Below are 16,607 nucleotides of genomic sequence, written 5' to 3' on the forward strand. Positions count from 1 at the left end.
GGTCAAGGCACATATGGGAGTTGATGCTTCCTGCTCCTCCCCCTTTCTCTCTCTCTCTGTCTCTTTCTCTTCTCTCTCCAAAATAAATAAATAAAATCTAAAAAACTATATATTCTAAAAAAAAAAAAAATTAAAAAAAAAAAGAAAGAAACCACAGGTGAGACAGACAAGGCCCAAAGGCAGCATGGGCAGTGGGTCCTGTGTACATCTGTCCTTCCACCTCTGGGCCCAGGACTGAGCTGGAGGGCACCCAGGCTCCGCCCTGTCTATGGCTGGCCCCATGAGTGCTTCCAGGACTGGGGGACAAGCAGGGCTGTCCGGGACATTTCTGCTCAAAGTCTGTGTTTCCCTGCTGGCTGGCAGCTGGGGCCACTCTCCGCCCCAGGCCCCCACATCCTTGTGTGTGGCCCTTAGCTCCCTACCCTCAGCAGGGTGATGCCTGAACTGGAGTTATAAAATTCAGTCCTCTAGTCCAGGAACACAGTTCCCTTTTCTTTCTTTCTTTTAATTTTATTGATTTTAGAGAGAGAGAGAGAGAGAAAGGTGGGAGGTGGGGAGTGGGAAGCATCAACTCATTGTTGCTGCTTGTATGTGCCTTGATCAGGCGAGCCCAGGGTTTCAAACCAGTGACCTCAGCGTTCTAGGTCAACACTTTATCCACTGCGCCACCACAGGTCAGGCCATGGTGCCCTTTCAACAAGGGGCCTGGTGGGGGTGGGGGGTGGGGGGTGGGGAGAAGAAAAGGTCCTCAGACCCACATCTGTGCTGCTTGAGACCTGGGCTGGCCACACCCCCATGGGTGGAACTCGGGGTGTCTCCTCTGCCCAGGCCAGTGGATCAGGGCCAGCTCACCTGGAGCCAGTGAGGATGCTGATGTCGCCATGGATATGTTGTCGTGGCATCCCGCCTGCTTTGATGATGCCCTCCTTTGCTTGTGGGTTGGAGTGGGAGGGTACAGAGGACCCTAGGCTTCCCCCTGCTCCCTCTGTCTGATGGCTGTGGGTGGAGGAGGCTGTGTTCATGACAGGAGCCCCCAGGGCAGGCAGGGTGGGCAAGGGGCTCCCATTTTAGCCTCCCCTCACCATGGGCAGGACGCGGCCAGCTTGTCAAAGTCACTTTCACTGACTGGCTGGGACTACTGGTAAAAGTGGGGCCTTCTACCAACAAAGAGATCTGCAGGGCAGCTCCTGCTAGAGGTGGTGCAGCAGGTCTACCTGGGTCTGGAGCCGCCAGTGCCCAGTGTCTCGTCAGCATGGAGGGGCCCTGTGCACACTGAGACCTGTGTCCTCCATCGACGGCTGAATGTCACACTGGGGCCTCCCTGATGGGCCGGTGAACTCAGTCCCAGGAATATCTGGACCCTCATGGGTAGGAATGTGCCCAGCCCCACACAGTGTTGGCACAGTTGGCTCCCCCGAGCGTTGGTGGCCACGTGACCTTCTGCATGGCCTGCTTTCCGCCTCAGCTACAGATGGGGGCTGGGTGAGCACAGGGCCTTGTGGTCAGAGGTACAGGGCCTGTCAGGTGGGCCCTGGAGTGGCCAGCAGCACAGCTGAGTAAACACACAAGCTTCCCGGCATGCATTGTGCCTGCCCACTTTGAGTATGTGTATTCCCAGGAACACACACTTGGGACTGGGACCCTGTTCTCCCAGCCTTCATTGCCCTTCAAGCAGAAATCAGTCGCACGTGAGCATTCTCCTGAGACAGGCGCCCACAGTTCCATGCCCCCAGTACCATCTCTTCCCCACGGGCTCTCCAGTGCTGCTTGGGGCTCTGACCATAGGCTCTCCCCAGCATCTGAGCTTCCACATAATCAGGGCCTTTGGGGCCCCTGAATGGGTCCGTGTCAGAATTACAGGAAACCAGGCAAGGTGAGGATGACTCCGACATGCACCCCAAGAGGGCCTAGACACAGGCTCCCATCATCTCTGTCCTGGCAACTCGTGTCTCGGCAGCGTGTGAGCTGCCCTAGGAAGGGCCATGGCACCAGCCTCCCCCGTGCCTTTCCCAACCAGGACAGTCCCGGACACTACCTTCCCCCAAAAGCCCACTCGCCACCCTCAACCGGCCAGCGGGCACCACACGGGCCGTGCAGGCAGCCTGGGGCCCCCTGTAGGGTGGGGCTCGGGGCGCAGCTCACAGGTCTCTCTGTTCCACAGACTCAGCCAGTGCCCAACCCCATGGCCTACTTCCTGCACCAGTCCCCGTGGTGGGTCCACCGTTTTGAGACACTCAGCAACCACTTCCTGGAGCTCGTGGTGCCCTTCTTCATCTTCCTCGGACGGCGGATGTGCCTCCTCCACGGCGCCTTGCAGATCCTGTTCCAGGTGAGCACCTGCAGACCCCGTGACCGTGCACATCGCTTGTTCGTTCCCCAGAAAACACTGGTGGGATTTTAGATTTCTGTGTCCTGATTGTTGTGTGTTCTTATCGAGTACGACCTACATGCTATTAATGGCGGTGCCCTCGTGACTCCCCCAGGCCCCTTCTGCTAGTTCCGCTCCTGCTTCTCGTCCTTGTTTTCTGGGGTCCGCATGCTGTCTGGGGTCGGGTCGCAGGTGCAGCAGGCACCAGGAGTGAGGCCTCCTCGACACCAAAGGAGCCGCTCCCTGGCCCAGTGAGATGTGCCTGTCGGTTGTTTGTCTGGTGGGTTGGTTTTTGTGGCTGCCTTTATCGAGTTCTCTGCTGTTTCTAGTTTACTAGGAAGTTTTGTTTGGGGTATTGTTAGTGGTGAATGGGTGTTGAATTTAAATGGGGGGTTTTCCCCACCAGTTGTGAGGCTACTTTTCTTCCCTTTAATCTATTAATGTGGTGAAGTGCATTAATACTGCTAGTGTTGAACCAATTTTATATTCCTCAGATAAACTCAACATGGTCATACTGTGTATTTTAACGTGTCACTGGGTACGGTTTGCTAATCCTTTGTTTTGGGTTTTGCATGGCTGTCGGTGAATGAGATTCGACTGTAATTTCCCGTCCTGCGCTCGCCTGACCTGGTTCTGCTCACCTTTCATCGCCACTCTGGCGGAGCTCTCTGAGGCAGGTCTCCTTCTCTGAGTGAATTTATGAGGACAGAGGCAGTGCTTCCGCATGAGCCACTGGCCTCTCGCGGTCTCTGCGACCACTGATTCATGTCTGGTGGCTGTCAGACACGCGGGCTTTCCATTTCTTCTGAAGGCAACTTTAGTGGCAAACATTTTCCTGGGAATTTGTTCATTCCATCTGTTTTTAAATTTATTTGCCCCCCCCTCCAAAGGAAGTCATAATAGCCTGACCAGGCGGTGGCGCAGTAGATAGAGTGTTGGACTGGGATGCGGAGGACCCAGGTTCGAGACCTCAAGGTCACCATCTTGAGCGTGGGCTCATCTAATTTGAGCAAGGCTCACCAGCTTGAGCCTAAGGTCACTGGCTTGAGCAAGGGGTCACTCGCTCTGCTATAGCCCCACGGTCAAGGCACATATGAGAAAGCAATCAATGAACAACTAAGGTGCCGCAATGAAGAACTGATGCTTCTCATCTCCCTTCTTGTCTGTCCTTATCTGTCCCTCTCTCTGTCTCTCTCTGTCTCTGTCTCACACACACACACACACACACACACACACACACACACACAGTCTCTTGTACTTACCACACCTGGACTTGTGACCTTCTCTTTGTGGCCCGTGTCCTTTTCTCTAGCCTGGCCCCTGTCACGCACAGAGCAGCATTCTCTGCAAACTGAGGCTGACGTTCATTCTCTTACATAACAAGTCCGTGCATCTCGACTTGTGTCTGGGTTCATTTCCACATCTTTGTTGCTTTCTTTTTGTCCCTTTTAGCTTTCCTTTTGTTTCTTTTTTTTCATTCCATAATTTTCCTCTCCTAATTAGTAAGTTATACACTCTGTTTTTTTCCAGTGAGCACATGCTTCGTTAACTAACTGAAAGTCTAAATTTAATCCCTGTCTTTGCCACCACGACGGCCCTACAGCCTTAGAATGCTCTAACCGTCTGTCCCTACCTGCTCACCCGCTGTCACTGCCCCAGTGATTGTCCTCTATTTTTTGTGTTTTCATTAAGAGACTGTTCAGAACAGTTGTAGGTGGACAGAAAACTGAGCAGAGTGTAACGGATTCCCTTATCCCTCCCCTGTTGTGAACATCTTGTGATACATTTGTTAAAACTGATGAGCCAACATTGATACTTTGTTATTTTTAAAATTTTTGTTTATTGATTTTTAGCAAGAGAGGAAGAGGAGGATAGAAACAGAGAGAGAGAGAGAGAGAGAGAGAGAGAGAGAGAGAGATAGGGGAACATCGATCTGTTCCTGTATGTGCCCTGACCGGGGATTGAACCAGCAAGCTCTGCACTTTGGGACAATGCTCTAAGCTATCGGGCCAGGGCCAGAGCTTGATACTTTATTATTTATATTAACTGAAGTTCCTAGTTTATACTACAGTTCACTCTGGACATTGTACTTTCTGTGGGTTTGGACAGAAGCACAGTGCCGTGTACCCACCGTTGTAGGACCATCCAGATTCCAGAGAGTAAGTAACATCACTGGCCCAGAAAGCCTCTGTGCTCTAGATCATTCCTCCCCTGCCCCCGGCAACCACTGATCTACTTCCTGTCTCCATAGCTTTGCCTTTTTAAGTGTCATGTAGGAATCATCCAGGATGTAGCCTTTCACACTGGCTTCTGTAGGTAGTAATATGCATTTGAGGTTCCTCTTGTCTTTCTGTTACTTAAGAGCTCATTTCTTTTCATTGCTGAATGACATCCCATTGTCTGGATGTGCCACAGTTGATGCATAAACTTGCCAGAGTTGGCTGGGTATAGAGCCCTGGCTGGCCAGTGACCCTTGCCCTGTGCCCGCTCCACATGCCATTAGGCCCCATGGCCCTGTGATCTCAAGCCAGTGGGAGGAGGCTTCCCGTGGAGACTTGAGCATCCACCAGGATGGGTGCCACCTCATGCTAGAGATGGGTGCCACTCCCCTGTTGTCTGAGGAGGCCCTGACTTCGTGGCCACCACGGTGACCGGTGACCGAGACCCACTCTTGGGGCTGCAGGGCATTAATTAGTCACTGCTTTTGCTGCTTTTACAAGCACTGCATCAGTGGGACCCTCCCAGGCTATAAACTCCACTGGGTCTGTGGGGACCCTCGAGGCACCCCTCAGGTTACACTGACTGGCTTTCTGTCTGAGGAACCCGAAGCCAGCTCTGACAATCACTCATGGAAAGCAAGTTACCTAGTACCTAAAAAAATAATCGAAGGAAGTGTGGTTACCAGTGCCTGTGGAAAAGAGGGTCTGGGGAGATCCGTACAATGACCACTGAGCCAGTGGCCTCAGCACGCCCTCGTCTGTTCACAGGGCGCTTGGCTCGAGTCTCACGTTGGGTGCATCAGGACACAGACCAGCTATCTGGACCTGGCCTGGCAGTAGATCTGAATACCAACCCCAGCCAGGGCTCCTGACACCAGGGGGTGGGGGGCAGGGGAAATGGCCTCAGGGCTCAGGTCTAGATAGCTCCCAGCAGCCTCAGCCCAAATGGCTAGGTCTCCACCCAGTTCTAGGGTCTGTGGCCCTGGTGGACAGTGGTGGCTGCTGGTGGCACAGGAACACGAGGCAGGGGAAGGCCAGAGCTGGACCTCGAAGGGCTTTGCTGCCAACCTCCGGCTCTGGATGTTACAGCCGAAGACCAGCCACATGTTTGCGTTCCAGCCCCTGAAGGCCTGGGCGTCCCCGGTCCAGGCATGTCCCCGGCGCTGTCCTCTCCAGCCCCCCGCCATGCCCAGGACAAGGCAGGAGAACCCCAGAGCAGTGGCTTTTCTCCAACACCTGGTCTGTTGCCCCTCAGGGGTCGGGCCTCAGCTGTCCAAATCAGAGAGGCCAGCTAGCCCAGCTGCAGCGTGTCCGGTGCCCTGGCAGGCAGCGTGGGGTCTCAGGTTTAGGGGCCTCAGGGCGTAGACTCAGAGCAGTTGTGTAGCTCTCTGCGGAGCTGCTGTACTGGGCTGGGCATGTCAGTCACGTTGGGAAGTGGCTCGTGGTTGGTGCGCCCCATGGGTTTACGAGGTGCCCTGACGGGGGCCGAGCTCCTGTCTCTGTGCCTGGGACCCCAAGAGGCGTCTCTGGTTCTGTTTGTTTCCGTTCATTCCCCTGGGAGAGGACTGAGGATGTGAGCACCTTACCTCCTCCCACGCTGCGTTTACACAGCTGTTCCGAGGATTCTGCAAGGCCATTGTCTAGTAGGAGAGGCGCAGCGCCCCAGCCTCAGACCCCCGCTCTAATGCCAAGCCACAGACCTGAGGGAGAGACTCGGGAGGGGCAGCCAGAGGCTTTCGCCCTGAGTGTGGGCACAGCGTTCTGCCTCCATGGGCCCTGGGTTCCGGGCCCAGATTGGGGTCGCAGCATACCTGCCCCTGCACTCCTGGCTGCAGAAAGTCCCCCGCGAGTACGCATGTGTCCTCTGCAAGGCCGAGTATGCATGTGTCCTCTGCAAGGCCGTGCAAGCCGAGAGCCCAGCTGGGAGTTCCAGAAGCCCATCCCTCCCTCCTCGGGGTTGTGTTGTGTTGTGTCATCCTGAAACATCTGCCGCAGCGTCTCCTGGGCCCGAGATTCCAGTGTGCTCGCTGCTCATCTTCCTGTCCCATTCGGGTGTCCCGTGGGCGGCGTGGTGCGCTGAGGGTGCACTGAGGGCTCCACCGGCTGGCGTAAACACAGATGCACGGCCTGACCGATTCATTTCCCTTGGAGGAGACGCTGCAGCGATGCTGAGAAAGATCACAGCACGCAGGGACCGTGCACGTGACTGCAGATGGATGGGGCAGTCAACAGGGCGTGGGTGCCTGACAAGAGCACTGAGCACGGCCGAGTGATGTCTCCATGGTTTCTGTTGCTTTATTAGAAACAGAGTTTCATCCCCAAAACTGTGCCCTGTTGAACCCTAGTTCTCTAGGTCAGGGCCACCCAGCTGCGCTCACCTTAGAATGACCTGCAGGGTTCTTTGGAAATATGCTGTGCTTGGGCCACCCCACCCAGTACCCCCTAGGACAGGAACCCCAGGAGGGCCAGGCACTGCTCAGAGGTCATTCAGGGCCACGTAGCCATGCCTTTCAAAGCGCACTTCTTAGTTTTCACCCAGATAAAACTGTCGGGCCTTGAGGAGCCTGTTGCACCGGAACATTCTGGGTCATGGTCATGTGGAGCAGGCTTCAGTTGGGGCTGGTGCTCCTGCAGCTGTACGGAGAAATGGCCCTCCCTGGGACTGGCCCCACGGGGCTCCTGCACCAGGTCTGCAGCCAGAGCTGCAGGCCCCTGGGCAGAGGGCTGAGGCTGGGCTAACGTGACCTCTTTAGGAAGCAGGACTGGTGTCACCAGGCATTGATTTAAAGCTACCATCCATCCAGGTAACAGTGTCAAATGGACATCAGTGCCACCCAGAACCTCAGGAAGAAGGCTTGACCCCCAGGAGGCGTCTCAGCCCGCTGTGCTGTGTCCTCGCTCATGTGGCCCGGGCTGTGCAGTGTCCACACTCACTCGTGTGGCCCGGGCTGTGCTGTGTCCTCGCTCATGTGGCCCAGGCTGTGCAGTGTCCTCACTCGTGTGGCCCGGGCCCGTGTCCGCCACAGCATCAGGCAAAGCCAGGCTGGCAGCTCCAGGGCTGCAGGCATGCGGGCCTCTCCCAGAGGCTTATGTGGGGCTGTGGGGTGGTGGGTTGCTTTTCCGATTCTCGTATTCAGAGGCTGAAGAAGACCCTGTGTGGGTCCCATCCCTGCCTGTGCTCAGCAGCTGGACCCCTTTCCCGGAGTTCTATCGCTCACTGAGGGCCCTGGTCAGATCTGCCCGGTACTGGCTACCACCAGACCCCTTATTCACCATAGGTCTGTGCAATTACAGATACCAAGAATAACCCGGGCCATTTGTCCCCCAAGGAAGGCTCGGGTCACAGCTAGCAAGATGACCGGGTCCCAACTCAAAGCCGGGAAAGCCCCTTGGGGCCTCTGCAGCATTGCTCCTTGCAGGAGCCGGGGTGACACCTCAGGGCCGATTGTTCATGCCACTGGGGAGTGATCCCACGTGTCTGGAGTGGCCAGTGGACCCCAGAGGCACCAAGAACCCCTCTGGTAGCACTTTTTTCTTGTTTTAAATGGAAAATCACTGATTTGGAAAATAAAAAGTGAAGAAAAAGCCCCGTGGTATGCCTGCTGACTGTCCCACGTTTTTTCCTGTTACAGTTGACGTTCAGTATTATTTTGTGTTACTTTCATGTGGACAGAATCGTGGTTAGACATCTGTATAATCTTGGACGTGCTCCCCCGACACGTCGAGGACCCGCCTGGCACCACACATGGTTATCACGCTGTCATTGACTGTATTCCCTGTGCTGTACTTTACATTCCGTGACTATCTGTAACTGCCAGCGTGTACTTCTTAGTCCCTCCACCTTCTCCACCCAGCCCCCAACCCTCCCCGCATCTGCCAGCCGCCAATTTGTTTTCTGTCCCTATGAATCTGTTTTTCTCTTGTATCTTTGTTTTGTTTTAGATTCAACATGTAGTGAAGCCATACAGTGTTTGTCTTTCTCTGTCTGACTTATTTCGTCCTTACCCCGTTGTATGTTCCTGCCTATAGGCATGGGTTTATTTCTGGGTTCTCCATTCTGTTCCATTGATCTGTTTTTATGCCAGGACCATGCTGTTTTGATTGTTGTAGCCTTGTAGTATAGTTTGATATCAGATAACATGATACCTCCAACTATGTTCTTCTTTCTCAAGATTGTTGTGGCTATTTGGGGTCTTTTGTGGTTCTATATAAAATTTTAGAATATTTTTTCCAGTTCTGTGAAAAATACTATTGGTGTTTTGATAGGGATTGCATTGAATCTATAGCTTGCTTTAGATAGTATGGAAATTTTAGTGATGTTAATTTTTTCCCATCCCTGAACACAAGCATGCTTTCATTTATTTGTATCTTTTTCATTTTCTTTTTTCAATGTCTTGTGATTTTTCATTTAGAGGTCTCTTACCTCCTTAGTCAAATTTATTCCTGGTACTTTTTTCAATGCAATTGTAAATGGAATTGTTTTCTTAATTTCCCTTTTTGATAGTTCACTATTGATATATAAAAATGTGATCAATTTCTGAATATTAATTTTGTATCCTGCAACTTTGCTAATTTTATTTATCAGTTCTAGTAGTTTTTTGGAATTTTTAAGGTTTTCTCTAGACAGTATCATGTCATCTGCAAATACTGGCAGTCTTACTTCTTTCTTTCCAATTTGAATACATATTATTTTCTTTACTTGTCTTATTGCTATGGCTAGTACTCCCAGTACTATGTTGAATAAAAATGGTAAAAGTAGACATCCTTGTTTTGTTCCTGATCTTAAAGGAAACGCTTTTAGTTTTCAACATTAAATATGATATTAGCTGTGGGTTTGTTGAAGATTTTTGCATCTGTGTTCACCAGGGATATTGGCTATAATTTTATTTTTCTGTAATGTCTTCATCTGGTTTTGAAATCAGGGTAATGCTGACCTCGTAAAATGAACTTGGAAGCCTCCCCTCCTCTTGAATTTTTTGTAATACACGAAAGGCCTTTAAAGGCCTTTATTATGTCAAAGTATGTTCTCTGTTTTCACTTTGCTGAGAGTTTTTATCATAAATGGATGCTAAATTTTGTCATGCTTTTTCTGCATCTATTGATATGATCATATGACTTTTTTATTATTTAGAAATTAAATTGGCCCTGGCTGGCTGGCTCAGTGGATAAAGCATCAGCCTGGCTGGGTTCGATTCCCAGTCAGGGCATGCAAGAAAAGTAACCATCTGTTTCATTCCCTCTCTCTTTCCCCCTTCTCTCCCTCTTTCCCTTTTGCAGCCAGCAGCTCAATTGGTTAGAGCAGTGATTTTCAACCTTTTTTGAGCCGCGGCACATTTTTTTACATTTACAAAATCCTGGGCACACCACCTACCAAAATGACACAAAATGACAATCTAACTGTTAGAATTTATTTAAAGTTTAAATAAATTACATTTATTAAAAAAAAGTTAAATAAAAAAGGATAACCCCCTCATATATATAGTCCCATGTTACATCCCTCATATATACAGTCCCACATAACATCCCCTCATATACAGTCCCACGTAACATCCCCTCATATATAGTCCCATGTAACCTCATATATACAGTCCCACGTAACATCTCCTTATAAATATAGTCCCATGTAACCTCATATATACAGTCCCACGTAACATCTCCTTATAAATACAGTCCCATGTAACCTCATTATACAGTCCCACGTAACATCTCCTTATAAATACAGTCCCATGTAACCTCATATATACAGTCCCACGTAACATCTCCTTATAAATACAGTCCCACGTAACATCCCCTCATATACAGTCCTATGTAACATCCCCTCATATACAGTCCCATGTAACCTCATATATACAGTCCCATGTAACCTCATACATACAGTCCCATGTAACCCCTCATATATACAGTCCCATGTATCCCCTCATATATACAGTCCTGCTAATAGATACTGGAGCTTTCATCAAAGTTGTGGGTTCAAATCAATTTGGCAAATACTCTCTCTATATAGAGACTGGACAAAATCAATTTTAGAAAATGTTGGGTACTTGTGTAACATCATAAGTCCTCAGAGCCTCTCTACTGTCAGATTGAGAAGTTTGCTTTCTAGGTAAGGATTCTGATAAATACTAGAGTTCTCCCTGAGGTTGTGGGTTCAAATCCCATGGTCAGCTGGGTGCGGGGGCCTTGGTTCTGTCTGTTTTGATGGTGTATATAGAGATTTGAGCTCTTTAAGAAGATGACCCTTCAGGAGACCATATACAATATAGATAACATTGTGATGCATTGTATATCACCCTCTGCGGGGGCCTCTTTTAAAAAGAAAAAGGTCAAATATCTATACACACCATCAGGATAGACATAACCAGCTGAGGCTGAGGCTTCATCTAGTGGTGGCAACATTTACCTCCAGTCCTGACCAGGATTAGAAATCGGGACCATGGGGAGGAGTAGCAGCTTCAACTACTCGCCGCGGCCACACAATGACAAGTGCGTGGCAGCCCGAGCAGGGACCTTCCTGGGTGTGGATGAGAGGCAGCCTACTATTGGTTCATCGCTAGTGGTCAGGATGAATCCTAGAAGGTGATTGGTCAGTGAGCGGTCCCTGTGCCTCCTCTCTTCCTGTCGCTGATAGCTGGACGGATTGTGAGGGGAATGTTTATGTTCGGATGGAGGCGGCTGGTGGCGGGCCATATTCGGCATGCAGGCCGTACTTTGGGGACCCATGTTTAATTTCCCCACGGCACACCTGACCATGTCTCACGGCACACTGGTTGAAAAACACTGGGTTAGAGCATTGTCCCAGATGCTGAGGATAGCTCAGTTGATCTGAGCATCAGCCTCAGGCACTAAAAATAGCTTGGTTGATTCGAGCATTAGCTCCAGACAGGGGTTGCTGGGTAGATCTCGGTCAGAGTATGTGCAAGAGTGTGTCTCACTATCTCCCCTTCTCTCACTTAAAAAAGAAAGAAAAGAAAGAGAGAGAGAGAGAGAGGAAGGGAGGGAGGGAGGGAGGGAGGGAAGGAGGGAGGGAGGGAGGAAGGAAGGAAGGAACTTGAATGGGGTTTCATTGATCAATACGAGTACATTAGTTCAGGTAAACATTTTTATAGCATTTGAACTGTTGATTGTGTTGTGTGCCCATCATCCAAAGTCAAATAATTTTCCATCATCATATTTGTTACCCTCTACTCCCCCCCCCCCACTCCTTTCCCCTGGTAACTCTTAACTATGTCCATGAGTCCCACCTACATGTGAGATCATATAGTTCTTAGCTTTTTCTGATTTGCTTATTTCACTTAGTACAATGTTCTCAAGGTTCATCCGTGTTGTCATCAATGGCAATATGTCATCATTTCTTATGGCTGAGTAGTTAGTATTCCATCGTATATATGTACCGCATCTTTATCCAGTCCTCTATCGAGGACCCTTTGGTTGTTCCCACGTTTGGCCACTGTGAGTAATGCTGTGACAAACATGGGGGTGCATGTGTCTGCATACCAATGTTGTCAAGCGTTTCGGGAAAATACCCAGTAGGGGGATCGCTGGCTCACGTGGTAGCTCTATTCTTAATTTTTTGAAGAACTGCCATACCGCCTTCCATAAAGGCTGTACCGGTTTACATTCCCACCAGCAGTGAATGAAGGGGTTTTTTTCCTCCACAGCCTCTCCAACACTTGTTATTACCTATCTTGTTGAGAACAGCCAATCTAACAGGTGTGAGGTGGTATCTTATTGTAGTTTTGATTTGCATTTCTCTAATAACTAGCGTAGGATCATATGATTTTTATGTTTCACTTTGTTTATGTGGTGTATCACAGTAATTGATTTGTGGGTATTGAACCAAACTTGCATCCCAGTAATAAATCCTACTTGATCATAGTGTATGATCTATTTGATTTATTGCTGAATTCAGTTTGTTTATATCTTGTTGAAGATTTTTGCATCTGTGTTCACCAGGGATATTGGCTATAATTTCCTTTTTCTGTAATGTCTTCATCTGGTTTTGAAATCAGGGTAATGCTGACCTCGTAAAATGAACTTGGAAGCCTCCCCTCCTCTTGAATTTTTTGTAATACACTATAGTTTGAGAAGGATAGATGGGAGTTAATTCTTCTTTGAATGTTTGGTAAAATTCAGTTGTGAAGCCATTCACTCCAGGATTTTGTTTGTTGGGAACTTTTTAATTACTGATTTGATTTCATTAGTAGTTAGCAATCTGTCCATATTTTCTCTTTCTTCTTGGAAGGGTATATGTTTCTAGGAATTTATTAATTTCTTCCAGATTGTCCAATTTGTTGGCATTTAATTGTTTGCAGTACTTTCTTATAATCCTTTGTATTTCTGTGATGTCAGGTGTCATTTCTCTTTCATTTCTGATTTTATTTATTTGGGTCCTCATTTTTTTTAGTCTGGTTAAAGGTTTATCAATTTTGTTTAGCATTTCAAAGAACCAGCTCTTGCCTGACCAGGTGGTGGCACAGTGGATAGAGCATCGACCTGGGGCACTGAGGACCCAGGTTTGAAACACCAAGGTCTCTGGCTTGAGCGTGGGCTCATCCGGCTTGAGAACAAATTCACCAGCGTGAGCAGGGGGTTGCCGGCTTGAGTGTGGGATCATAGATATGATCCCATGGTCGCTGGCTTGAAGTCCAAGGTCGCTGGCTTGAGCAAGGAGTCACTGGCTTGGCTGGAGTCCCTCAGTCAGGGCACGTATGAGAAGCAGTCAATGAACAACTAAAGTGCCACAACTATGAGTTGATGCTTCTCATCTCTCTCACAAATAAATAACCACTCTTGGTTTCATTAAACTCTTGTATTTTTTTAGATTCTACTTTGTTTATTTCTGCTCTGATATTTATTATGTCCTTCCGTCTATTCACTTTGGGCTTTATTTGTTTCTTTTTCCTGGTTGCTTTAGATGTAAGGTAAGATCGTTCATTTGAGATTTTTCTTATTCTTGAGATAGTCCTGTATTGCTGTGAATTTCCCTGCTTTAGCTGTGTCCCATAGATTTGGGATCATTTGGTTTTCATTTTTTTCCTATTCTTTGATTTGGGACATATTTCTTTATCTCCTCATATTGGCTGCCTTCCGGTGTTTGTTCCTATTAGTAGGTGTCCCTTTTGTGAGTTGTGTGTGCCCTCCTGTTGTAGTTGAACCTTGATTGCTATGGGCGCATCAGTGGGTGGGGTTGGCCCTCAGGCTGACGGGCTGTGAGGACTGACCACCACCACAGTGGAGGAACTGCTATGGAAGGGCTGACCCTACGGACTGGGATTTGGCGCCTGCCAAGACCGCCCATTGGGCGTGGTGTTTATGGAGTTAGTCAGGTGTTGCTCTGGTGTGGTCTGAAGGCAGCCACTGAGTGTGTTGGTTCTGGGACCTCTTGGGCAGAGCTCTGGTGCAGACCTATGTCAGCTGCTGCCTGTGCCTGGCCCAGGGCCACGTGGTAGAACTACAAAGCGATCCGTGGTTGGTCACTACCTGTGCTGGGCTCAAGGAGCATGGAAAAGGCCATGCGGCCACTGAGGCCTGCTGCCACCAGTGCTGTGCCAGGCACTGCTCAGCAAGAAGCACAGGGCACCCTGAGGCCAGCCACTGCCCACCTGGGGCTTAAAAATAGTCCAAGACAGTTTCTAAGAAGGTCTATGGGCTGAGGCTGTGGTGGGGTTTCCTGCCACAAAAGTGTGCGTGCCCAGCTATGATCACAGCTTACACTGTGTTCTGTGTGGATATTTTCACTCACCATGATAATCTTTGAATAATTTTTGAAACATTGTTTTCAACAACCACAATCATCATGTTCAAACTGTTGTAAATAGTCAATTATTTTTAAAAGCAATTCAGGAGATATTTTTCATATATTTACTATTAGTCCACATATTCACCATTTCTTATGCTCTACTGGCCTCTGTACAGACCCAAGTCTCCACAGGAACCCCGTCCCTTCTGCTCAAGAATGTTCTGTTTGGTTTGTAACGTATCTTTGTGGAGGCTGCTGGTGGATGTCTTTACTGCAACCGCCCTCTCCTGAGGGGCTTTTCCAGCTGTGATGCTGCAGCTCGACGGGGTTTTCTTCTGACGAAGACGCGTCTGTCGTTTTTGCCCAAGTCCTTGTCCTCTGTCCTCTTTGCCATGGAGCTCCCCCACGGGCTGCTTCCACATTTTCCCCTTTCTCACTGGTTTTCAGTAGTTTGATTTGATGCCCCATGGTGTGGATTTCTTTGTATTTGTCCTGCTTAGGATTACTTAGGCTTCTCTGATCTGTGCATTTATAGTTTTCATCAAGCGAGGAGGATTTGCGGGCATGATTTCTTCATTGCTGTTCCTGCCGACCTCTTTCTGGGACCTAAAGCACACGTTTTAGACCGGAGCGCGTTGTTCCTGGGTCCATGAGGACCGCCGGCTCCAGTGCACTCGGCTTTGGTTGAGGAAGGTCTTACTCGGCCACCAACTTTTCTCTTTCTCTGTGTGAGTTTTGTCCAAAGCCTCTCCAGTAAGCTTTGCATTTCATATATTACTTTTTTAAATCTCAAATTGCCTCTTGGTTCTTCTTTATCATTTTCCTATTTCTTTTAGTTAGGACCATGCTTTCTTTTAAATCCTTTAAAAAATTTATTGACCGTAGCTGTTTTAGCATTCTCCTTTACTGACTGTCTCCTGTTTCTGATTCTGTGTCGACCAGCCAATCCTTTATGCCAAGCGATGGCTGGGCATGCTGCTACTAACTTGCCCCGTCTGTTAACTGTTGATTGGATACTGGCCATTGTGTTGTGGCGTCGAATTCTCTCCTGACAAACAGTTGATTTACTGGCAAATTGGTTTCATCATCTTGATACTTGTCTTCAGATCCTCTGAGTGGATCTAAAGCAGACTTCGCTGCAGCCCTGCCTGGAGGGGTTCTCCGCTGGCTTTCCACGAGGTCTTTTCACGCCGGCTCCTCAGAGCCCGAACGCCTCCCAAACCTGTGTGGGCTGGGGTGCTGCCAGGCCTCCCGGGGGTGCTCTCTCCTGGGCCTGTGAGCGCAGTGGTTGGCAGAGACTCACGGGGGCACGTACGGATTCCTACAACTCCTTGTTCCTGTGCTGCCTCCTGTGTGGCGAGCACCAGCCCCTTGACCTGTCCTGCTCCAGGTTCGGCCCTCCGGAGGCCCCCTCCCTGTGGGAGTCCGCTAAATGCCTCCACACAGGGAGCGCTGAGGCCGCTCCAGGTCTGTTTGTTTCCCTTCTCTCTTGAGTCAAGAGTCCTGCAGGGCCCACAGCCACATGTCACACAACAGTTGCTTCATCTGTTTTGTTCAGTATCCAGTTGTTTGTGTTGGCCATGGAGGCTCCAGTGCTACTTCCTCCCTCATGACCTGATGCAGAAATCTCCGGTGGGGTTTTAACCTTAAAAACTGTCATCCCTGGAATGTGGAGTCAGAGTGAGGAGGCAGAAACGGATGGCACGGACTTGGGCCCTGCTCCTGGGGGTGGAGGCGGGTGGAGGCGTGCACACGCGGCCGCTCCTCTGTGCGCGGTTCTGGGACCCCCTGCGCCCTTTCTCGCCAGGTCCGCTCCACACGGTGGGAGGAAGCGCACGCCCGAAAGCGCCATCCCACATAGTTTCAGGGAAGCATGCCGAATGGGGGTGCGGGAGGGCGCTGGGGGCGGTGTGTCCCTGGGACTCTCCTCTCAGTCCTTGTTCCCAGTGGTGGGTGTTTGGAGATGGGACGGGGCAGACACTGAGCCACATTGTCCAGGGCCTGTCTCAGCTGGGAGCCAGACGCAGTGGCTGCATCTCGATTATCCTTTCAAACATGCCCGCTGCTGCCAGGAAGTCCCGTGACTGCGCAGATGTGTGCCCTGCCCACCCTGCCGTGCCCGGCCTGCCTGTTCACAGGCGGGGAGTGGGCGGCCGTGAATGGGACCCTTTCTCTGCCCTCACCAAGGACCCGCGTCTGCGCAGACTGAGAGCGGGGCGAGGGTCCTTCTCCCGGGGCGCCTCCCGCACTGCGCCCCTACCTCGTGTTCGGCTTTTCAGAC

The 16,607-nt window shown here is 50.0% G+C and overlaps 1 protein-coding gene across 2 annotated transcripts in view; it reads left to right on the forward strand.

The window, feature by feature from the left end:
- Positions 1-16,607, forward strand: part of LMF1 (lipase maturation factor 1) — a 105,358-nt gene that overhangs the window by 79,638 nt on the left and 9,113 nt on the right. For both annotated transcript variants that reach the window (XM_066383005.1, XM_066383006.1), the window contains one exon: positions 2,162-2,329. In XM_066383005.1, the coding sequence (XP_066239102.1) occupies positions 2,162-2,329 (168 nt within the window). The remainder of the gene's footprint in view (positions 1-2,161; positions 2,330-16,607) is intronic.

The sequence above is a fragment of the Saccopteryx leptura genome, chromosome 4, assembly GCF_036850995.1.
Source record: "Saccopteryx leptura isolate mSacLep1 chromosome 4, mSacLep1_pri_phased_curated, whole genome shotgun sequence".
Taxonomy (NCBI): Eukaryota; Metazoa; Chordata; class Mammalia; order Chiroptera; family Emballonuridae; genus Saccopteryx; species Saccopteryx leptura.